The sequence below is a fragment of the Manacus candei genome, unplaced genomic scaffold (genome assembly GCF_025592945.1).
Source record: "Manacus candei isolate 608988 ecotype Guabito, Panama unplaced genomic scaffold, ASM2559294v1 h1tg000016l, whole genome shotgun sequence".
Classification (NCBI taxonomy): Eukaryota; Metazoa; Chordata; class Aves; order Passeriformes; family Pipridae; genus Manacus; species Manacus candei.
This window is the reverse complement of record NW_026138064.1, coordinates 5,982,266-6,007,172: the sequence shown is the minus strand read 5'-3', so window position 1 is coordinate 6,007,172 and position 24,907 is coordinate 5,982,266. Positions and strand designations below refer to the sequence as shown.

The following is a 24,907-nucleotide window of genomic DNA, read 5'->3' as shown; positions in this document are numbered from 1 at the left end:
CCACTCAAGGTTTTATAGACTCTCAAATTTCTCACTTCCATGGTGAATGGCTGTAGTTTACTTAACATTTTGTCATATGAATGCTGATGATCCTGTCACTCTTATCTTTTTCAGTTTGACTACATCTTTTTAGAGATGGATGCATAACAGATTTATACCATGTTCCAAGAAAGTTTTTAAAGAACATATCCTTCCATAATCACTTCCAAGTATTGAGTTGTCTTTATTGAATGTTAAAAATGCTTTGTGCCAAAAACATGCAATACATATGTAAATTCATTTAGTAAAATAATTGTCTTTACTCATCTATGCTAATTCAAATTTATTTTTGTAGCAAGGAAAAGTTTTTTTTATACCTGAAACATCTTTATTTTTCTCCGATGATACTATTCTGTTTAAGAATGTGAAGCTGTCACAGTACCTGCATTTTATGCAGACACAGTTCTCTCTTTCAGTAGATAATACTTTTTGTCATCTTACTCTGCCAGAGATTCTATCCTGGATAACAGAATTTTCTGAGAGTATTTAATTCCCCCATTTCTTGAACTTCTCATCAATTCCCTTAGTGTGCATCACAGTAAGAAGGCAACTACTGCTTTTATTTGTCTCCTTCTCATTTAATCTTAGTTTTCAGTCTTTGGGAAATCTTTTGGAACATTGTGTCCAGAGTGGTACTCACAATGGTCTTCACAGATGCAAAGATGCCAAAAATGTAGGTGAAGACCTTAACTAATTTTAAAGACTTAGAGCTCCTAAGCAGAATTTCAAAAGTACAAATTTATAAACTACACTATATAAGAATTAATTTCAATAAGATTGTGAAGTTACCTAACATTCATCAGTGAAGGAATGAAAGCAATCATACATAAGAAACAACCATTCGTTTTAAGAAATAATGATTTAGCCATGTCATTGTATGAAATCTTATACATAAATACACATTTACCTGTTTCTTAACATGGTTTTATTTATATTTTGCAACAACATTTTTGTAAGACTATAGAAAGTAAAACAGCCACTTCATGCTTTACAGAAATCTAGTTAGCTTAAAACCCTTCCAGAAAGGAAAAATATGTATGGTAGTTAAATACTTTCCGCACACGCATTATAACATTTACTAGGAAGTGTGATTTACATTTGTTTAAAGCACAAGGCTGTCTTGTGTATTAAGGTAAAGAACTGATATAAAAATCACATACTACAGTAATTTAAAAGATAAGGTATACAGGAATAGCCTAATGATTACTGTACACTTATTCAAATGTTATTTAGCTCACTTTATTACTTACTTTGCCCAGTAATTCCCCCAGTGTGACATCTTCATGATTGAGAACCCATTTCTTATCCTATGAAAAGAAGAGGAAAGAATTTTTAATCCGTGCAAATATGTAAGATACATTTTCTTCTACTTCTCTCAGCAGAAATGGAGCTGAAGAAGTTATTATATTCAGACCACTCAGTCACAAGCATGCCAAGAAGTTTTAAAGCTAAGCCTTTATAATTCAAGAGTTCAGAAAACTTGCTATAAAATAGTGAGTTATACCATATAGCAAATTTTTATTAGAAATTAAGCCTATAACATGACAGTATGTATGCAGATAAGCACTCTGCAAATTTTCACACTAGCTCTGGAAATTGGCATCTAGTATCCAGTTTTTAACAATTCCCCAAGTGAAAATAAGATAAGAAAACTTCATTTTGGTATACGAAACAACTTAATGTTAAATCAAAATAATTCTCACATTTCCCTCCTCAGTGTATATGAAAATGAAGTAATTTTTCCACTTATAAGCAAGACATATATTTGCATCTCTTGTATCTTTGCTGCTGGTTTGAAACATTACAGGCAACTACTTGAAAAGACAACAAATGCCAGTTAAAGTACTGTCTGGATGTGGCCCTTGGGGATATGGTTTAGTGATAATGGTGGTGCTGGGTTGATGGTTGGACCTAAGATGATTTTGAAGGTCTCCTCCCGCCTTGAGTTGATTCTGTGATTCTATAACATAAAGCTTGAGATCATCTTAAAGGAAGGTGTTTTGTTTGTTTTCTTTTTTTTTTAACTGTGAAAATTCTACTTCCCTTTGAGGGGGGATTGGTATCTTTTAACAAACACTCCTCAAGGGCAGCACTGTGAATCAGCATTACTTCCTCCGGTCTACACAACCAGTGAAGTCTGCTGTCAACTCCTCAGGAAGGTGGAGGCTTGTATTAATTTATGTCTCACTCTTTTTCCATCAAATAAAATATTCAGCAAGTAACTCAGAGATTTTCTGGGTAACTAAAAAAACAAAAGGCGCGTAGAAGAATTATGCTGCACAGTGCACCTAGGGAATTACAATACTCCACATTTTTTGATGAACATGAATTCAGCAAATTAAAAGATGGGTGAGGATCATCGCTATTGCAATTTCAATGCTTTTTTTCTTAAGCACAATGTCACAAAATCACACAGACCATTGCTCTTGTGAGCTGTTCACAGTTTACATTCTAGCAACTCCCTAAATGCCTCTATTCACCCAAACTTCCAGCACGGAAAACCTCTTAGCCTCATCACGTGAATTCCTGTACCACTTCACCATGCTGTATGATGGGATCCAACCTTTACCATTCCTTATCCTTGTGCGGGAATACTTGAGAGGAATTTCTCAATATCCACCAATTTATTTTTCTCCTATAAACAAAGATTATCAATTAAAACTACCGCCTCACTGATCAAACATCATATGAAACATATTTTCTTCATCTCCTCCTCGTAATAGATATTTTTTGCTGTTATCCTACAAACAGATAGGAAGTACCATCAAACTGCACATTTTCCTTTAACAATGAAACTCAAACTGAAGAAAACAATTTGCAAAGAAAGCTGTAAAAAAAACCCCAAATCACAAAAATTACTACTTGGAGGTATTAACATAATGTCTTTTAGCATTGAAATAAGTACATTAAAAGGCAAAAATTTATAGAATTAAAATTTGATGGATTTTTTTACTGTTTAACTTTCAAGGATTCAGTAGTTCTGTGAACAATTTTTTGAATATATTGACAATGTGGCATTTCAAAAGCTTGTTTATGAAGAAAAAAAATCCAATGATGATCCTTCAGAGGACAAATCAATGAAAATGGCACCATAAACTGGAATCAAATGATCTGTTGAAGGATTTGTTATCAGTGTATCAGTACATTAATCACTATCTGTAGTTTTTAGGAAAACCTTCAGCCATTCATTTTACCATTTTAACCCATGCATTACATTATCATAGTTCTGCCAGATTTTTCACAATCAAAGAATTATTCAAAGTTTGATCAGCTGTGTTTAATATAACCCCTGTTAAACTGCACCCAACCAGTTTCTTCAGCAGATAGTAAGAAAAAAATCTAAGAGAAGAGACACTGTCATCTACATCATACCAGTGTACAATTCTGGCATTAAAAAAGAAACAAAAAAGAAACCAAATTTTCTAATTTGCAATGTGTTAGATATTCATTTAAATACTGGTTCAAAAAAAATGTAAGTGGTTCAGATAATTGCCTTTCGTTAATAAACTATAATATGAACAGCACGGTAAGGTGGACAGTAACAAGGATAAGACTTTCTATTTCAAATATGTTGTCTCACTAAATCTATTTGAATTGCACTGAGTTGAATATGGAATCATTCAATAATTTTAGATTGCTGTCAATACTTAATAATAAATCAATAAGGCACACAAAGAAATGGATACATATTAGCATATCATAAAAAAGTTAATGTCGTGTCTGATCATAAAGTTCTTGATCTCCTGTAAGTGCTTAATTCATCTACAGATTAATCACGTGTATGAAAGACACCGAAAGTTACAGAAGAAATGTGACAGTAAAATGGGACATAATATTCTTGAATGTAGGTATAAATCAACAGACACTTTAATGCACATCAGTACAAGTCACAGAAATTTTCACTTCAAAAGAGTTGCTTCTAAATCAAATAGAGTAAATCTGCCACATTTTCATACCTAATCAAACCAATCTGAATGACAGCAGACAGAACTCCTGAGACTATTGATGCCCATTACAATTCCACCCAGAAGGAGCCTGTTTATGATGCAGCTCTCTTCTTGTGACACTACTATAAATCTCTCTTTGTGACTGTTCAGATTTCTCTACTGTTAATTTTGGTCCACAGAATATAAAAGCACTTTAAACAAATTCAGTTACAAAAATTAGCACTTGAGCATACTTGATTGTAATCTTAATGATATACCTTATTTCCAAATGGAATTACTTAAGAAATCCACAAACTTTACCACGTTCTACTTTATTTCTGTCCTGTGGTTTCCCCCAGGAGAAACTGAATTACATGAATGCCATAGCACAGGGACTGACTTGGCTCAGCTCTGACTAAGCTTCAGCACAGCTTGGTAGATAACCCTTTATCAGACATGAGGAACTACTGGCAAAAGCATGGCTTTGAGCTTCTCTATGGAAGAACACCTGGGAAATGATAAGATACCTAAAGGATAAAAAGGAATTTATTCAAGGCAGACAATTCTTGGGTGGGAAAAGAAAGATGAACAAGAACCTTACTGAGACCGCTCTTATTAGTACATAGTTGTTTCCACTGCAGGCAAAGGAGTTCCTTCTTCCCTGGCTGGGAAAGGCATTACTGCCTTCTGAAGCAACATCCTCCCACCTACTTTGTTCAATGGTGTTACAGTTCCCTGATTATTATTCCTCATTAACTACTAAGTAGCAGGGCAAGTCTGTAGTTAGGGCTGGCTGCTCCCTGGGCTTGAGTAGCCACAGGGGACTCCCTGGTCAGCAGGATACCAGCCAGGACACCAGCCCTTTCCCCAACAGTCATCATACTGAAGGTTTATTAAGCAAACAGTTTGCTATTGACTACCTTTCCAGACTATCCGGTATAACTTGTTTGATTTCAACAAAGATATAAATTTTCAAAGAGGAGAGTTATTTCAAAAGTTAACTGTAACTCACAAAACCACAAAACAGTAATTAAAGAAATAAAACCTGTAGGAGGCATATCCCAGGGATGCAGGGTGATGTATTCTGAGTCTCCAGGTAAAACACTGACACACATGGGCAGTGTGTACCCTACAGTGATTGGGTCCAGGCGAATCACATGCCTCCTGAGGGTATATAAAGGGGGTTTTTCCTTTTAATAAAGGATTTGGCTGTTGGACATTCTTTTTCTGGATATGTACTATTAATCTTAGCATGGTATTAAGTTTCATGGTTCCCTGGACCATGGTAAGTTTCAAACCCTGAGCAATCAGCAGGGAATCAATTGTTCATCAATATTCTCTTCAATGAGAATGCAGGTCCACTTGTGTTGTGTGCAAGCCACTGAGTACCAGTATGAACAGCAGATGGTTGCTGTAGAAGATGCAACCGCATTTTTCTTTTTCTGAGCTATGAGACTGAAATGTTATCACTACGACCGTAAATGTCTTCAAGATATACAAGCTCAAGTCCTTAGTGCAGTTTTCCTCCTGCCTATCTCCCTTCATTAGGAGAAACCACATCAAAGAAATCACAAATTATTAAACTAAGAAGGCGGCTTATAAATTAGTTGCAGCTAAATTATAACAGCTTTCAATAAAGTGGAAAACATAACCAAGTGTTCAAATTCCCTCAGCATTATTTTTCTATAATTTTCAGTAACAATTTAAATCATTAAGAATTCTAAAATTGTACTTTTCAAAATTAACAATGACCAGTAATGCAATTAAATACTAAACTTTTTAAAACAAACATTTTGGGAATTAGATATGAATTTAAGAGCCTCAGCTTAAACACTTTGTTCTAAAAATCTCACCATTTCTAATGGAAGAGAGAAAAGAGGATAAAAAGAAAAATGCCACCTGTGCTGTATTCAGTTTCAGAGAACCACCAAACGAAAACAAGATTCTTACCCAAACTCCAAAGCAAGATTTGTAAAAGAGGAAGAGTGAGAAAATCTCAGTGAGGTTCCAAGACAGTATGAATAAATAAGATTTCTAAGTTATCATCACTGTTATTTCTTATCTCATGCTCTGTTACATTTTTTACTCTTCCTAGTTCAGGAGGCAGTATCTCTAGCAAATTCTGTCACTGTTTTTCATCTTAATAGTAGATGTAACAAAAGCAAAAAAGGCTAAAAAAAACCTCAGTTGGTTTAGGGAGCCCCAAAATGAATTGATGAAAACCAAACATGTTGCTTTAAGAGAAATGAAAACATAAGACTTTGCAGCCTCAGAATCTATTTGGACACAGTATGGGGCATTAACCAAAAAGCTAAACATCCCGACCCTTTCTCTGAGGAGAGTACATTAACCCTTAACATTTCCCTAAAATAACCCCAAAAATAGAGGGATTTTATCAACATCACATGAATCTAGTGCATAAACAGGCATGATGTTTCTTCTTGTAAGCAGAAAAAAATGCATCAGAAAACTACTTTGGAAAGTTGTATTTGCTCTCCTTCTTCCAAGTTAAATAGAAAATATCAGTAGTATGAATTACTGCAGCTAAGAACTATTTTCCCACAACAACTGAAATGGAAAGTTAATCTTTCATTTTCGGTATTAAGGATAATTACAGTAAAATTCTTTTTACGGCTATAAAAACCAGAGTCACAGACAATTTTTATCACATAGGTATTCAAATATCACTTATCAGAACTTGATGAACCAGAGGAAAAAAGAAGTGAATAATAGCTGTGTACATGTACATAGGCCTATCAATGGGGGAATGAGAAATGATCTTTTTAGAGAAGTAATATTTTTGACATCACCTGTGCCAGTAGACCTAATGTTCATATCAATTTCATGAATCATAAACTATGTGTTTCAAGTCCTTCAGATTAAGTACAGAAATAAAGGTAGCTGGTAGAAAATATTTTTCAAAAGAACAAGTAAGTTTTACAAGAGAGGTTTTGAAAAACCTCACTGGCAACTTCTTTAAAACTGTTTCAGAATAAAGATTCATGAGCTGTAAAAATTGTTATAGAAGTTGCTTTGCATATTAAGCCACACTGATGAAACTCAATGTGAGCTGTAAAACAGAATAATAGTGCAGACAGGTTTAGCTCCTTGGAAAAAGTACTATTTTATCTGACTTCTTACTGTTAGGTAAAAAAAACACTGTGAAGTTCAACCTTTCTGCTAAATCAAATTGTAAATGGCTATAAACCAAGAGGGTAGAACTGAGATTCAAAAAAGCTATTATGCAAGGTGTAAACTGCAGAAGTGACCTCATATTAACTGCACAGCTGTTCTTCGAGCAATCTTGCTTAAAGATCAGTAGACAAAATGATATACAAGTCAATATACAGTACCAGTTTTCCCCACTTTTTTTGGAATGATGTGCAGTATTTCTCTTATTCAAGAAAGAGCTAGAAAGACGCTGAGGATATTTGAGAAAAAATAAAGGAAATAGAGAAAAATAGAGAAGAAAGAAGAAACCTGAGGAAGAACATGACATAGGATGTGAAATCTTAGAGCACAGGAAAGAGAAAGTCAAGTTTATGTCAAAACCATGATATTTCAAACATTTTAAAACACATAGAATTCCTCTGGACTACAAATTCAGCTCCAAAACCTAAGTACTCCGCTAACCAAATATACGCAAACAGAAAAATTATCTGCCCTGGATCAGATATGCCTTCCAAAACTAGTGACAATCTTCTGTACACTCAAAGGAAAACAAAGCTGTGTGATAACATAGTTTTTCATTTAAACATTTCGTGTGATTAAAATAGACAAGAATGGAAAAGCAGAGGAGTCATATCATGTGTACACAAAAAAAAATACACTCAAATGATTAAAATAGGCTAAAATATTTTCACACAGGCACAAACACATTTTTACTTCCACCCACATAGGAAGAGGTATGTCAGATGGGGTAGGGAGACTACAGATGTATGCAAAAATGTCCAAGACAGTCTCCTTGAGCTATGTAAGATACTTAGCCACATACTTAGTTCCATCCTGATTTAACTTCAAAACATCCACTTTCCAGTTAGATGGTTTCTTTTCCCTGTGAGGAAAAATATTTAACTCATCCTTTTGGCAACATCCACACACTAAGGTATACTCTCTGCCAGACTGTTCCTTGATATACCCAACAGTCCTTCAAAAATAATTTCTAAGTTAGAGTGATAGGCATACAATACCTTCCAAACTGCTGCAGTTCCACCTTAGAGCTTCCACCAAATTATTATTTGTGCAAAACAAAACCCAAAGATCCTTTGTCCTATCCTTTCCTAGCCACACCTGCTCATCTTGCACTAGGTTTCATAATCTTCAGAAAATATGTTAAAACCACTGGAATGGAAGTAATCTGTCAAAATTTGAAATAAACTTCTATATTAGCTAATTTTTGATTGGGAAAGAGCAGGGAAAAGGCAAAGCCACACAGGAAGAAATCTGTAGCCTTAACTGACAAGATTTCAGCGTGAGTTCCAGTAAGCTCTGCCTGCACTCCAAGCAAGACAGATGATGGCATTGAATCAGAAATCATACAACATTACATAGATGTCAACAGTTTAAAAGAAGCATGTTGCATTAAGATTTTATATCAGATGCACACAGTTCTTCAACGAGATATTGCTAGCTTCTCACATACCACTAACTCATTATTCAGAACAGCAAAAGTGCTGGAAAAATCTCTTGGTGGCAAAAAAAAAGCCAGTCAGTGAAGGACACACAAAGGGAAGTGGTACAGAAATGGCTCTGCTAAATATTAGCAGATTCTATTATTATTTCTGTAATCTTCTGAATGCTGTATTCAGCATATTTTTTTTCTTCTGTATTAACGACTTTAGCTAGACAAAAATTGTCCTCTGTGGTCTATGGCAATCAACTCTTTGCTGCTGCAGTGGTTTTGGCTGGAGTAATTTTGTTCACAGTAGCTAGTATGGGGTTATATTTTGGGTTTACATGTTAAATTAGTCCCTTGACAAAGGTGATTAACACATGAAACAATCTGTATGGCATGCATGCGTACACAATCTCCTCTAAAATTAGAAGATTCCAGTGAAGGTGAATTTTTTTAAGCTTTTCCCACGAATTCTAGCAGGCTGTACAAGACATTAGGAGGGGACACAGCCAGGACAGCTGACCCCAATGGACCAAAGGGATGTGTCAATACCCTGTAACATATGGCATAATGCTCAGCATATAAAGCTGGGAAAACAGAAGAAGAAGACACGCAGAGTGACGGCATTTTTCTTCCCAAGTCACGGTTACACGTGATGGAGCCCTGCCTTCCTGGAGATGGCTGAACACCTGCCTGCTCATGGGAAGCAGTGAATGAATTCTTTGGTTTGCTTTGCTTACATGTGAGGCTTATGCTTTTCCTATTCAACTGTCTTTCCCTCAACCCATGAGTTTTCTCACTTTTACCCTTATGATTGTCTCCACTATCCCACTGTGGGGGAAGTGAATGATCCTCTGTGTTCAGTTGCCAGCTGGGGTTAAACCACAACAGTTGCACATTTTCTCTATCTTTTGTATCCTTTCCTAAAACTCAAAAATCTGAGAATTAACTACAGAGCATCCTCCTCAACGTGTCACAACTCTTTCTGAATAAACCAGCCCACAATTAAGCAAACAAATCTACTATTCATGCTCTCACAAACAGATCTTCTTGAGAATTCAGACACAATTACATACATTTGATGTATGCACCTGATTCAAGAAAGCCATACCCTTCTTAGCCTGTAGCTGCTTTTGTGTGTAACCTTTGCTACTGCACAGCTGAAATGTCATTTCACTCCTTTTTAACATCTTGTTCCACTTAAACTGATAGACGCTAAAATACTTTGAAGCAATCATAAGCTACTTCACAGTACCCGACTGCGCATAACTATAATTTTACAAGGGAATTTAAGAGCTCAGACACTAGTTTTTGCTCTTAATCTACAGTGTTTTTTGACCTGTGAGAGCTTATGCTCAATGAAGGTTACATACTTGCAGTCACATCCTATAAAAATATTGCAAACTGACTGCACAAGTAGAAACAGGAAGAAGAATATAATTAGAGACCTACAAGAAGTTTATAACTCACAATTTTATAAAAAAATAATTATTATAGAATATTTTAATTCCAAATCTGAGGAAGCAGCCAGAATCCATAAAAACCCCAGGATGTTACTTCAGCAGAAAAGGTGTTGCAATCATACACAATTCTAATACAATTTTATTATTGTGCTATATTAACATCTGGTTGTAAAGTTTCTGACAAAATCACTGAAAAGCCACAGTGCAAAGCCCCAGTTTTTACAAGTGTTCCACAAGGACTTACAGGCAGAATGTTACACAATATAGACAATCCTTTGATTTTCAAGTGTATATACAAAATGTCAGCAATAAAATCTAGTAAGTCTAAATAATCTTTGACAAAGTATGCTTTAATCAAAGGAGTTTATTCTCCTAGTTACCAGATTCCTCTGAAATCTTTAATTTAATAATTTTTTCCCCTTCCTAACAACATACTACTTTTCTTTTTTAGTAAGAATGAATGGTTTAAATTTTAGTTATTTTTCTTGTTTCCTACTGTTCCAGTTGTGTTTGAGATAACTCCTTTTGTTCAATTTGCACTCCACATAGCACTATGGCATTCTATAACTTTTTTATATGAAAGCAGTACAGAAACCAGGAATTCACGTGTAGCCAAGGTGCCCATTTAATATTTCTAGAACAGAGACTTTTCTTTAAGAGATTGGTCAAAAAATACACTGTGTTTGCTAAAATGGAATTCATATACTTGATAAAACATATTTTTTTTCTAGTTTTGGGCATAATGTTTACCCCCTATAAGAGTCTTATCTTCCAATTTTAATCTAAACCTGATCATGGAAAGAAATACCATAAAGACAAGACTGAACCAGAAACACTGATTAGAGCAGATGTGTAAAGCCATGGTCTTCAGAAAAAAAAGCTACAAACCCCTTTGATCACTGTCAAGACTATCAAACAATCTTTGTTACTCTTTGAGCCTCCATTATTACAATGCATTTTAATGAGAATTTTTGAGAAAATAAATCCTTTTAATTTTGAAAGTAGTCAATATACCTGAAATTATACATGAATTTGATTTAGTACTTTGCTACACAAAGAGCAAATTATTCTCCTTTTTCCCTTTTCTCAACAGGATGACATGCCTTGACAAGAATAGGCCTCCATTAAGAACAATGCATTCATTTTGTTACATGACAGAAATATTGTAATCATTTCTGCTACAAAACCTGAAAAGCAAATTCTGTTACGTTCCTCTAAATTCTGAGGAAATAGGAATACAACTGAAATGCACTGCTAGTATTAAGATATGAAATTCTGTCTAAATGCCAATAGCTGCAGGCTATTGAATCATTTATTTCATATACAATAAATAAATCCATTTTGTGTAAGTACATCTTTTACATATTATAAACACTCAGTTCCAAACTGTGAGTTCAATTTTCTTAAAGAAAATTACAGATTTATTTCATCGTTTAAAAATGCATGTAATTAGACTTTATTTAAAATCACAAGAATTGCATCTTTGGGCCAAAAATCAACACACAGAGACCATGACTGCCAGGTGCTTGTCAGCATTCCTACAGAATACGTGGCCAAAGCCTTTGAGTATCATGCAGGTAACTCAGATATCCTCTTTGGAGCTACAAATCTAGCCAGGGTAGAGTTGCAAAAGTGAACTTCAGCTTGCTTTGGCAAAATAAAGCAAAGCCAAACGAAACACCAGAAAAATCAACCAACACTAAGGGGAGCCAAAAGCCAAGAAAACAACTTTCGGTTACCTTTGCATGGATAAGTGTATGTTAACTAATTATTAAGGGAGTCATTGTGAGTTCTGTGATACTACTAAGAAGCTGAAACATGAAGCATATAGATTGTTTATGCTTCCCATCTTCAAATTGGTTCAGTGACTGAAAAATTAGGGTCACATCAGATTTTTCTGAGTGCATTTTCATGAAAAGAACCTCTCTAACTTAAATTTGTAATTCTTCACCATTTCTTTCCATGTCTAACTCATTAACATACACATATCTTGCAAGACAGCATCAGATCTCCCTAAATTTATCACATCATTTGCAAACTTATTTATCTACATTAGAAGTACGACTAAGAAATATCTATTTTTTTTCTTTTAACACTTTTCATTCATCTCAACATTTATGGTCCATCATTCCTCCCAGTACACGAAATGTATAAAGCCACATCACAGAGGATCCAAATACTAGGGCTATATTAGCACTAGTGAAATAGTGGCAGATCTCCAGAGTGAATCAGTTGGTGCTCAGGATCTGAAGCATATACCTGGGGGAAAAGCATTATTTCAGGCTAGAAATAATGGTTCTGAAAACTTAGAGCCCTCCCATAAGAGCTGTGCATGTTCCCATTTCATTTCAGCTGAAAGGAGTAAAGTGGATCCTCAGAGACTGCTCAGTGGTGGAGGCACAGCATCCTAATGGCACTGGGCAGACTTGCTTCAAAGGCGTATTTCTGATCCAAATGAAAACATTAACGCAGATACACCTAAATAAAAATGGCTTGTCTTATTTTCTTGATTATTTTCTTTTTTAGTAGTCAAACTGAAGCATATTCACAACTTCACACAGATTTCTTCAGGATAAAAAAATGTATTTCAAAAAATTTAAAAACCTCCACAACATGAGGTCAAAGATGTTAAAAAGTTAAAATACATCTAATACAGTTAAAATAGCATTTCTACAAATAAAGACTTTGGGTATGCACTGAGGTTACCCAGGGGCTTTACATACCAGTCAATTCATCAATAACAAACTGAAGAACATTATGCACATTTTTTCTAAAAGATTATAAATAAATATGAGAGATTTTTCCATTAAAGAAGTCACTAGCAGATATCTTTTTTAATGCTCTCAGTTTTTCTAATTTAAATTCTATTATAACAGTATCATTAAAATTCCAAGCAGGCAGATTTGGTCTACATGAAATGGGACATGGGACAGGCCTTTTGTGACACAATTAAGACTGTTCTTTCAAGGGCAATGTCTCAGAAGGTGAACACTAATTTTACTAATATGGTAAAGGAGGATGAATGACTGTGGGAAGGAAGGAAAGAAAAACAAACTAAAAAGTATAACTTTTTTTTCTGTGAAGTTCTCTGCCATATTTAACTTTCAATTCCTAAATAGGTTATTACAGGGACAGCAATTTGCATAAAAAGATTTAAGATTGCACGAAATGACAAAGACTGCTCTGCAGTTATAAATCGAACAAAGAAAAACCAGTCATTGCAGATGTCAAATGAATTTTAAGGAAATGATCAAAGACATTTTGGTAATAGTACATGATGTATAAATTACCCCCAACACTAGGTGTCAGAGTGCATATGCTATTTTTGAAAACAACTTAAAATGTCTTTACTTTCCTGTATGAAAGCCAGAGCTCCAAGAAAATTAAAAAGGAAAGCTCATAACACTCTTTTTCTTCATTCTGAAATACTTCTTCAGAATACAACATCTAGTTTTTGTCAGATGGGAGAACTAAAATCACCATAAAATCATAGCTCAGAGCAAAAGCCATTACAAACCAAAACAATTTAAATATTTTTGAGAACAGCTGCTGTAAAGAAATTCAAATCATGTAGGCAACATCAAAATTTTGTTGAAGACAGGCTTGCGACCAGTCTCGAAAAAAAATAAATCAAGAAGGCTTACCTATAGTTAAGATCCAAAGATATAAGTGGAGTTGGCATATGAATGAAATATCAACTAAGTAGATACTAATTGCAAAAATACTGGAAGAAGTCAAGGAGGCTCTTAAAACACTGATATAGTTTAATACTTATCCCTTTTCATTTTCCTCTTGAAAGACTTTCTGCAGTAGCTTCCTGATTAAAAAGGGAATTTTTATTTTAATTTTCAATTATGCTGGAGTGTCAGTACCTTTTTCTGTGTCCATATAAATTATTTTTGAGATATAAAACAGAGACAAAATGGAGTTGTCATAAGTCTTCCAAATTTCATGAGACTGTCGCCACTTATAGAACAGCACTATATAAAAGAAATTTCTTCCTTTATGGAGGGAAGGGAAATGAACTACTACTTTGAATTACTTAGTATTGAAATCCAAATGGGAAACAAAAAAAAAATTTTTTTAAGATGTTGAATGCCATTCTTTCAAGATAGCAAAAATTTATTACAAGGATCAGAATGGAGAGTACTTTTAAATTAATATATTGCACAGAGCAGAAAAGGTTCAAAAAGCTCAGAAACAGAGTCACAAAATGAGCAAAAATGAAAAATCTTCTGAGAAGTTGCACAGGACCATATTTGAAATAACAACAGAAACACCCCCAAATTATTTTCAGTTAAATAAAGTTCTTGGAATGTATGCATTACCTTAACAACAGGATTCAGCAGAACAACACCTGATTTCTTTGTAATGACTTGTTTTGTTGTGTAATGATGTTCTATGAGCTGAGGAATAGTTGGAAAACCAGTTCCTTCAAAACGATATTGATTCTGTAAAGACATAAAAGGGAATAATTATTTCTCTACAAGCAATATTTCTAGTAAGAAACTGCAAAAGTGCATCATCAAATTTTCCCCACTAGTAAGAAAGTAATGCTCACTTTTACAGAATTAAATTCATTTTCTGATCTTTAAATAGTATTTCTACTGACTTAAATGGAATGACAGGAAGATGATAAATTAATAAATGCAAAATTACTGCATCACTCATGTAAGGCAGCATGATAAAATGACTATTTAAACTCTTAATTTAAACAGATAGGACAGTTAAACTTAAAACTATGACAGATTGAAATAAAAATATTCTAAACCAGAAAAAACACCAGCTTCCGAATTACTTCAAGTTCTAAGAACTATGACAACAAATTAAAAATCTGACAATAAAATAAACAGGAGATAAGTAATACTGTCTTAATCTGATCTTACTGCATTTATAATATTTGATTTAACAAATCCCTGGCACAGAATATACAGTACATGATTGGTCTTTAATAAGGAGTATAAGCCAGAAGAGTCTAAAGCAGCTAAAGGTAAGTCAGGCATGTGATTCAAAGAGAAGTATGGTGAAATATAAGAAAGTTTTGTGCTTTCACAAGACTCAGCATCTACAGTTAGAGAGCTCTTCCCACAAGTAGCTGCCATAAGCCAGCCTGACAATGAACAAGTACTGCAATTAAAAAAACTCAAAAGCACAGATGGTGATTCAAGTTCATTTACACAACTGGGCAATGAAAACCTCTACCACTGGCATGCAGACAGTTTTCTTTCTAACCCCCAGGGTTAAATTCCTTTCACAGTGCATTTTAAGTTTATTGTGTTTCTTGAGGGTTAAAACATTAACTTCCTGAAACATGTTGTTGCTTTTAGTAAAGACAGCTTGGTCACATCACCTACTTTTAACATTCACAGATCTCCATCATAAAATGTTTCCACGGACTGAATACTTTGTTTTGGTATTTTGTTGTTTATTAAATAATGACTATACTTCGATTGACCACTAACACTAGTTCCCATTCCTTTCAAATAAGTTCCTTCATACTTCTGTGCTGATGATCCAAAAAACCTGATGTCCTAAGAGTCTCCTTAGCACAACAGCCACTACTGCCCATTATTTCCTCATCCCAGACCCAGCCATGCGCCCATCTGCTGTCATTTATGTAAAACCCTCGGGGCAGACAGCGTCCTTTGATTCTGTGTGTTTACACTACATCCTGACCATTATTAAAATCACTAACAAACAACAATTTTACAATGCCACAGCCTCAAGTAAGCAGAAGCGAAGACAACAGTTGCCTTGAATGGACAGCAGTGAATTAATTCAGCTTAAAAACTGAATGATAAACTGATCTATCACACATAGTTATATTAAGGTTAGACTTTAAAATAATGGTAAAACTAGAGAGAGAACACTTATGCAATTAAAGGATCACTGTTAAAACAAATGTCCCACTCTGATCTTCAGTGCTTGATTCAAAAGAAAATATGGAGGGCTGCCAGTGATCCAAGAGTGTGGTTTCACCAGCCACAGAGACTCGATTCCACATTTTCCATATCTGTGCAAATGAACAAATCCCTTGCACTACACTCTCCTCCAACATCCCTACCTAAATGATTTGCACAAAATTACTTCAGTCACATCAAGAATATAATGTGCATATATTTCTGCTGGGTCAGATCAGAGAGCACCAAGCATCTTGTAAGATTCTGTGTATCTATGCAGAGGTAATTTTATCGCTTATTTTCTCATTCAGCACTCTGACACATCAAAATACTTTAAGGTCATAAAATCAAAATAAAATAAACACTATGTGCAAATGTTCACTTCCACAAAGAAAACAGTAGGTGAGAACTAATGAACACTCCAGCCATGACAAGTGTCCATAATCACTGATCCTATAGAAGCCTTCCAACCTCTCTGAAGTTTGAAAAATATTACTGCCTCTCATTAAAAGGAAATAAAGTAGGTACACAATATTGAGTTCCCCAGGCATGCTGCATCTGCTGGGGATTTAGACAAGGAAATTCCTTCAGTGTAAATATCATTATGTGATTGAATGTATTTTTCTGTATGTGGGAGACTTTTATTACAAGACACTGAAGAGACAGCATTACTGAATCATAACTGAGAATAATTTGCTGCAATGTCACACTTCAGGAAAAATTTCTAGTAATGTTATGTGAAATGTCACATTTTTAGTAAGTTTAAAATTCTGAAAGGTTAAAAAAACAAGTAATGCATTAAGAATAAAAAGAAATACACTGGATAAAGGCATATAACAATATAACATACTGCTAATTCAGTCACCAATTTTTCTTAAGTTAGAGCAATAAGGGGGGTCAATTTTGATCCTTAGAAGCATATACACTGTGCAACATCCATAAGCATTTGTGCTATACTGAAAAAAACAGTAACCACAGGGCTAAAAAGAACATATGCACCTCTAGTGCAGCAGGGACTTCAATTCCCAACTGTATAAAACCAGCACTGATTACTTTCTTCTCCATGACTGTTTCCATTCTTCAGGAAGATTCAGGAACCTTTATTGTTTGAATTAAAAGTAGTCTAATTGGCACCGACTATGTAAATGGGTTTAAAAATACATAAAGGTACATGCATAAATTAATAATAACAAGTTCTAGATTTCAAAACATACACAGAAATATCTTGGTTTTTCAATAATAAATAAATCAATAGGATAAAGGAAATTGAATAACCTGATACCTCATATTTTTCCTTTGTTTCTCAAAATGACCTTTTCCCCTGATTTCAGCACTGATGGAAATATTTTCCACAGCTTTCATATTTTCATATAAAGGCTAAATCCATTTGCTATAGTAAACTACGTAGGTCCTAAATTGAATATTCAGTACTATATCAGAGACGTACATCAGCATATTGTATGATAAAGTGTCTCCGTTGTCCATCTGAAAACACAGAAAGGACATATTCACCAGGTTTCCCGTGGCTCTCTCGCACCAAGAAGTCTCCTTGCTGTTTTAACAGCTCCTGGGCTTCTATTCTTGGAATTGCACCATGATACCAGTCTTGCTCAGACAGTGGTTTCTCAGTGGTTGAGATTACATCAAAGAACTTGGGAAAAAAATTGAAGAAAAATGTTACTATATTTGTAAATTTTCAGAGTTTTCTTTTACATGAAAAGTATCATAAACAACAATAAATTCTATTTCTGTACCTAAATTATGTATTTCTATTAACAAACACAATCAAGGCTCTTACATTTACAAAACAGTCATACTGATCACTTTCTTTTCAATTACCTGAAAAATTAATGCATCAAAAGCAGAAGTTTATGGAAACATCCATAAAACCATGTAATATTTTTCACTTGGCCTGCTGTTTCTCATAAGCCATGATGACCAACTCTTTCTCACTCATTCTGACATGCCATTAATAACAATTGAAAATGAATAATTTCTTTATTCAGACAGAAACTTATCAAACAGAAAATCATAATAAACTTATTTATACAAATCATGTGAAATGAATAAACTGTTTTCACAGAATTTATCACTTCCATCCCAAATCAATTAATAAGTATGAGACATTTTTCCTAGCAGGTACACTCTAGTGCAGAATATACACCTGGATGTACTGTCCTTATGAACACTATGATATAGAGTTTCTGAAGACAAAGATTCTAAGAAATTATTTTCACTATATGGAAATGGCTATAAGCTGAAGCTAATGGTTATACGTGGAAGTTAGTGAGTTTTAAACTATGATTTCACACATTACTTTTAACATGCTTACATTGCTTAAGAAAACACAGAGGAAAACTGTATTTTGTCAATGACTACTTCAGATTTATTTGTTATGGGTACGAAGACAAGCCCTTGCTTAACCTATATGTCATTCAAGACCATTGCCAGAGCTCATAGAAATTCTCACAGTCAGGGTGGTAAAGCTCTGAACAATGTAATTGTGCATGTGACCCAGGCACACCTCCTAACTCACAGCTAGGTAACAGCATGAAGATCCACATCTCAGTGAAGGACAATCAAACATATAGCAAGGACAATGTAAGAAATTACAACAGCTTGAACATAGAGTGCACAGTCACAGCTTTTATGAGCAAAAGCTGTACTCCCAGGCTCTGTGTTCATAAGCACAGTGAACTACTAAAAGTGGAGATATTGACTGGCCAAGAAGGTAGTCAGATATTTCAATGCCATAAACAGTTAAATACATCTCACACGAGAGCTGTCTGCCACCATTAACATTTTCTTTCAGAAATTGCTAAAAGAAAAAAATAAGCTTTCAAAATGTTAGAGAACAGTATTTACTTGAACATTTATTGTTCAAAGACACCCAGTCTGACTTAAAAGAAAACCCAGACCTCTGTTACGTTCAGGGGTTCAGAGTAGCAAACCCTTTACCACAAAACCATATTTCTACTAGAGAGGAAATGTTTCTAAGGATAAAAGGATAGTTCAGGGTCACTAAACTACTTCATGTCTTCCTAAAGGAAGGTTAAAACAAAAAATAAATCTGACATGCAATTCATTTATTGCTTCCTAAAAAGGAAGCCACCAGATAGGAACACCTACTTATGTACAAACTGGGTGCAGGCTGAGGCATTGTTCAGACAATCGGGATCACACTCCAGAATAAAACATCTTAAAAGCCTTTGTAACAGAGAAAGAGTTTATGGAAGACATTGTTAACTATCATGTTGTCTGTGACACTATCATCAATCTTCCCCCTCTTTCAAATTTGATTAAATTAATATTTTATTACTTTAGAAGAAAACAAAGAAAATTCCACAAAGTTTCCTTTGTTGATTGTTCTCTACCTTATATTACCTTTGCTTCTTGTCATTGAAGCCAGACAAGGCCCAGAAAGTAAGTAGAATCAAAATATAGGTATAAAATATAAGTATAGGTCAAAATATAGGAATAAACGAAAGCACAAAGAACCTTGCCAAAACTTAGCTAGGATGCACTGCCAGCACTTAGAGGTAGAGGAAAGATGGTATTGTACACTAGAAAAATGCTAGAAAAATGCACATACACCCAACCTAAGTAAGATAAGGGGGCAAAGTGGGGCCTGAGTCCAAGAATCTTGCAAAATACACCATTAAGTCTGCCAAAATCAAGAAAGTTGAAAAGTTCAGCCGAGGATGAGGAGTAAAAACGACCACCAGAGGATGAAGAAACAGGAACGACCCTCCTGAATTCTCCCCAAATTGAAGACCACGCCCCTGACTCCGCCTAGACTCCGCCTATTATGAATATGTTGCAATTGTATGAATATGTATGTAAACATGTTGCAATCACCTGTAAAAATAGTATAAAAACCTGTAAATTCACTGGAGAGGCAGAGTAGTTTTGTCCAGCGCGAGCTGGCTGCTCTCCAACGTTGCTCAATAAACATACCTGGCTGCTTAAAGACTAAAAATTGTCTCTGAGCAGTTTTCTGCACCTTTTTGGGGGCAAAATTGGCATCATCATAAACTATGGGACAATCAAAATCAAGGTGGTTTTTCTGACGATGTAAGCAGTAATTATTTGTGTTTGCAGTGTTATTAAAATTGCATTACTTTTACGAACAAGTCTTCTGATTCTAACGTATTTTCTACATGACACAATATTCACCCTGACTGGCTATGGAATCAAATATGGCTGAAAGCCCAGAAAGAACAGTACAAATGCAAGATACATAACCTTTTAATATTGATTTCAACTCAATTTATATCACTATAAGTGGCAATATTTCTATTGCATTTTATAGTTAGCATTAAAGGAAAGGTTAATTTTTAAGGAAAATACAGGGGAAAAAAGCTGTCTGCACAAAATTAAATTCCCACCTCTCTTCTTTAAACTCTACTGATTTTAAATATCATCAAGCAACTTAATATCACTAATTAGAGACCTGAAAAAACAGTATTTTACAATTTCATTTGGGGGATGGGATCTCTTGCACATTGTATGTACACTTACAGAAGCACTTTATGCACTAACAGCCTAAATGAAGAAATTTTCTTCTAGGATTTTTGTTGTTAATTTGTAAGAAAGCTACAGATAAAAAATTAACAAAATCATACAGAAGGAAAGCAACTTAGACTGTCAAATTTCTACTCTCCCTCCCATTCTCTCTTTTTTTTTTCCTTTTTTTTCTTTCAAGATTTCCATTTATTTCCAGATTTCACTCCCAGGTTACTGGGGCTGGTGGGTGTGTCCTTATATACATATTCACACTTTTTCTTCTAAGAGGAGTAAAATGGCCTCATACACTTCATCATGTTTCTTATGGATCTAGTACTGTCCTCTTTACTTAAACTGAGCCCATTTCTCTTTCCCTATTTAACAAACCATTGAAACAGCAGTTTTTCTCCAACAGCGAAATGAAGCAGTTCCCAGCTGCTGCCCTTATTTCAAGAGAAAAACTGAGCAAACTGCAGTGTATTATTTCTAACTCAAAAAAATTTACATATTATTCTTGTACTTATACTGTCAAAGAAATAAAAACTATAATGGGGATGAGATGTTATTAAACTAATAGCATGCTCAGTATTGTATTTTCACATATATTCTGAATGCAAATGTTCTGTACTTCGTTACATCTTTAAGCAAACAAAACATTTTGTCAAGACATTTTTTCTCACAGCATAAAAGAGTGGCAGAGATAAAAATGAGAAAGCAAAGCAGTAAATTTAGGTTGATAATTTGAGACAATTCCCTGTGTAACATCCTGCCTTCAGATTCCATGTACCTGGCTCATTCCCACATGCCGATATACCATATGAAACAAACATTAATTCCACGTATTATCCTATAAACAATAAAAAAATTATCCTATAAAAAGTAACAGATGTTTGTGTCAAGCTCAAACACCTCAGTACCAAAAAAAATATGCAGAAGGGTAGACACTGACTCATCTTTCAGTTTATGTGTAGCATTTCATTTCCAGTACAAGTAAGCTGTATTTTCTCTCCTCATTTGATTAAACTTACATATCCTGCTATTATAGAAAACCAGCTTGCATTTTGTCTAAGAGAAAACCTCTGAATCCCTAGTTTTCCTGTTTTCTCTTCAAACTATACTTTTTCCCTGTATTACCCCATATCTTCTCATTCTGAGAACATGTAAATCATTTCAGTGCCAACACATAAGTAATAGTTAAACTCCTCTCTGCTTTGGAATTACACAGTTTCTCTATGACTTTTTTCAGATAACACACAAAAAACCCTAATTCAAACAGACAAAATTCAACATATCCCACCAATTAAATACAGGATGTTACTTTTAGAATACCATTACATTTAAATTAGATATAGCTCCACTTCTAAAGTTTCAATATACTTAAACACATGATCTGACAACAGGTAGTTAACATCACATTTTAGACTATGCTCTATCAGAGGACCAGTACCAGCCCAAATCTGCTTTGAGATCCCTTTTTTATTATTATTAAATACAAATATTTTTAAAAATGTATATAAAAAATAACAAATTCTTTCATGTATGTTAATATTACTTCATAATACACCTTCAATAATTACTTTGTATACTTTGTTGATGGATAATAAGCTTTAAGTACCAGTTTATATATTTAGCAATTAAGCATGGTTATGTAATTGTCAGCGGGAAACAGATGAGCAGCTGAAACATTAATAGCTAAGTACTAATTTGTAAAGCAAATTTGAGCTGTATATGCATGGTTAGCTTTTCTAACACACAAGAAATAGCTGAATCTAAACACAAAGCAAAACTGAAAATTGCGTGGTTTATATATTCTGACTCTGAAGTCACGTAGGTGTCATTTAAGCAAAAGATAATCAAGATTACAGTTGTTACTCAGATTTTACTTTCTGACTCAAATGACTCAATGCTCATCTTACTTCTCCCAAAAGTATTCCAAGGTTTCACCAACGCTACCTACCATCTATCTACAGCCAGGTTTACACTAAGTTCCATGGAATTAGCAGAGATATAGATTAGAATGAAAACCAAAATGTTGGCACATAGCTTATTTAAAATGACACTTTAGGTCAATTGAAATTTTGACATTGACTTCTCCTGATTTAATAAAAATGTTTTATTTTGATCCTCCTCTTGACAATTTTTGTCTTCCAATCTTTCTCTGAAGTAGTTTTAGTCAGAGGAATTGCTTTTGTTTTGTGGTTTGTGGGAGTTTTGGTTTCGTTTTTTTTTTTAAATTTTAAGTTTTATAACACACAGAAACAGACAAAGTTGAATGTTGTGTCTCACCTACATAAAGAACAGAGGTCACAGGAATACACATTTTAGTAGGTTTTTATTATGAAATGCTGAAACTTTATATCAATTAGAAGTTTTATAAAATGAAGATCTTGATAATGTGGAGATTTTGTTTAACTCCAAGGATTTCAATATTTTAGCAAGTTTTTTCCTGTTACTTTTCAAATATGTCAAGCAGCTTTCACATGTTTCATAGGAAAAGCCTTCCTGTCCTAATTTTATCCCATCAGATTTATTTTTCCATTCCTTCATTCCTACATACAATTTTGTTCTGTACACACGTATATTTATATATAGGTAGATATGCAATTGCAATCTCTTCCACACATTCTGAATATTGTTTAGCTTAAACACAGTTTACTGCATCTTCTCATGGGTCCTTGGCTGCAATCCTGAGCATAAAATAGAAGATCCATTGTTTATAAAGTTTTCTCAAGAATGCTATTTTGAGCTAATATTTCAGGTGACAAGATCACAATTAAAAGGCAGTTTTAAACAGTTTTTAAAACTCTGCCCAACTTTTTTGTTGAGTTTTTTTTTTCTTTTGTTTGGCTTTTGGGGTTTTTTTTAGTTTTGGTTTTTATGTTAGGAGGATTGGGATGATCACATGTTCCACTTGGAGAAAGAAGAAGAAGAAGGTTTTCAAGTAAAATCTGACACGTCCCTAAGTAGGTGCTCAAATATTCTCACTAGTCTTGCATTCTTCATATGAAATACAGAAGCAAAAACACCTAGGAAGTTTTTCCAATCATTACAGAATCTGAACAAAAGCCAACTATAACTAAGACATACTCAAAAATTATTTTTTGTGGGGATTGAAGTAAGATCTGTGTAATAGTTACTTAAATAGCACCAGTAGTAGTAGTAGCAGTAGCAATAATAACAAATATGGGGAATATAATTACTGCAGCCATTTGTAAAATATGCATGACCATCTATCATAAGACAGTCCATTTCAAGAAAATCAGCCTCACTGGGAAGAGTACCCTTAAAATTATAGCACCAGTCTGAGAGCTGCCAAGAGCATACTTTTTACCTGAAGTGCAGCAAGTTGTTCTGACACATCATCATGCCATGATGTTATCATGTATGCTGATCAATCAGAACAGTGTTTTTATAACATTATTTTAATGTAATTTTTGTCCATTCAGATAGAAATGCATCTTTACAAAAAAAATTCTACTTAAGATGTAAAAATAACAGATTATATCCCAACACTATATTATTCATACTACTTACCGATGATGAGCCCAACATGGATTTTGGAGACCTTATAATTCCTGCTATGGAATGACGTATGGTGTCAAATCTTGAGACTTTGTCCTTCTTATCCTAGGAGAAAAAGAAGAATCTCCAGTGAAAACAAGCAAACTTGTATGATAATTGATTTATTGGAGAATTTGCCATGTAGACTTCTGAATTTAATTTAAATAAAAGACAAGGGCTAAGCCTCTACTGATACAAACCTGTAAGTGTCAACATCAACTGGATTAACTCAGATCGACTTCTCTGCTGAGAAATTCTCTATTTCCTTAAATATTTTATGCAATTATTTTAAGTATAAAGAAAACCAAAATTCTTTTACACCTGAAATGCATGGGACATAATTCTCAGTTCTCCTGAAATACCTGTTATTTTAAAAGGAGAGTGATTTGAAAACATAAAATAAAAACCTCCCATACAGTAAAAAACCCCTGCATATGTATATTAATATATATTTAGGGGTTTTTTTTGCTTTTATTAACATGTTCTTCTCTAACAATAGACTACTTGTAAATATCAGTACCCATCAGTGCAGGCTCTAGGATACATTTCTTTTCTGGCACTGCCGTAAACCATAAGAGCAGCCTCTGTCTGGATTTAAAACTCTGAAAGAACAGGGCTCTGAAAACAGAGGGCTCTGCGAAACAGCCTTCAAGGACCTCTAGTTCCACATAAGTCAATGTAAATTCCAAGGTCTCATAACTTGACTTAGTCCAAAGATTGTATATTTCTTAATCTCTATCAGTTCTCAAAATTAATAACACTCTTAAGAAAAAGAATGTAGTTTTAACACTGACAAACTGACTTTATTGCTTGTAAATTCCCCCCAGAAACAGCAAAGATATTTTAATGAATTGCAAAGTAGATAAGCCGGAAGTAGAGAAACCACACATTATCAAC

At 34.3% G+C, this 24,907-nt stretch overlaps 1 protein-coding gene across 4 annotated transcripts in view; it reads right to left on the bottom strand.

The window, feature by feature from the left end:
- The window catches only part of FER (FER tyrosine kinase), a 156,833-nt gene that overhangs the window by 59,401 nt on the left and 72,525 nt on the right, over positions 1-24,907 (bottom strand). For 3 of the 4 annotated variants that reach the window (XM_051782603.1, XM_051782604.1, XM_051782605.1), the window contains exons 11-14: positions 23,984-24,076; positions 17,391-17,594; positions 14,372-14,494; positions 1,290-1,346 (exon numbers count right to left, since the gene is read on the bottom strand). In XM_051782603.1, the coding sequence (XP_051638563.1) occupies positions 1,290-1,346; positions 14,372-14,494; positions 17,391-17,594; positions 23,984-24,076 (477 nt within the window). Of the gene's footprint in view, positions 1-1,289; positions 1,347-9,980; positions 12,303-14,371; positions 14,495-17,390; positions 17,595-23,983; positions 24,077-24,907 lie in introns of those variants that run through there. The other variant, XM_051782606.1, reaches the window with a different exon arrangement.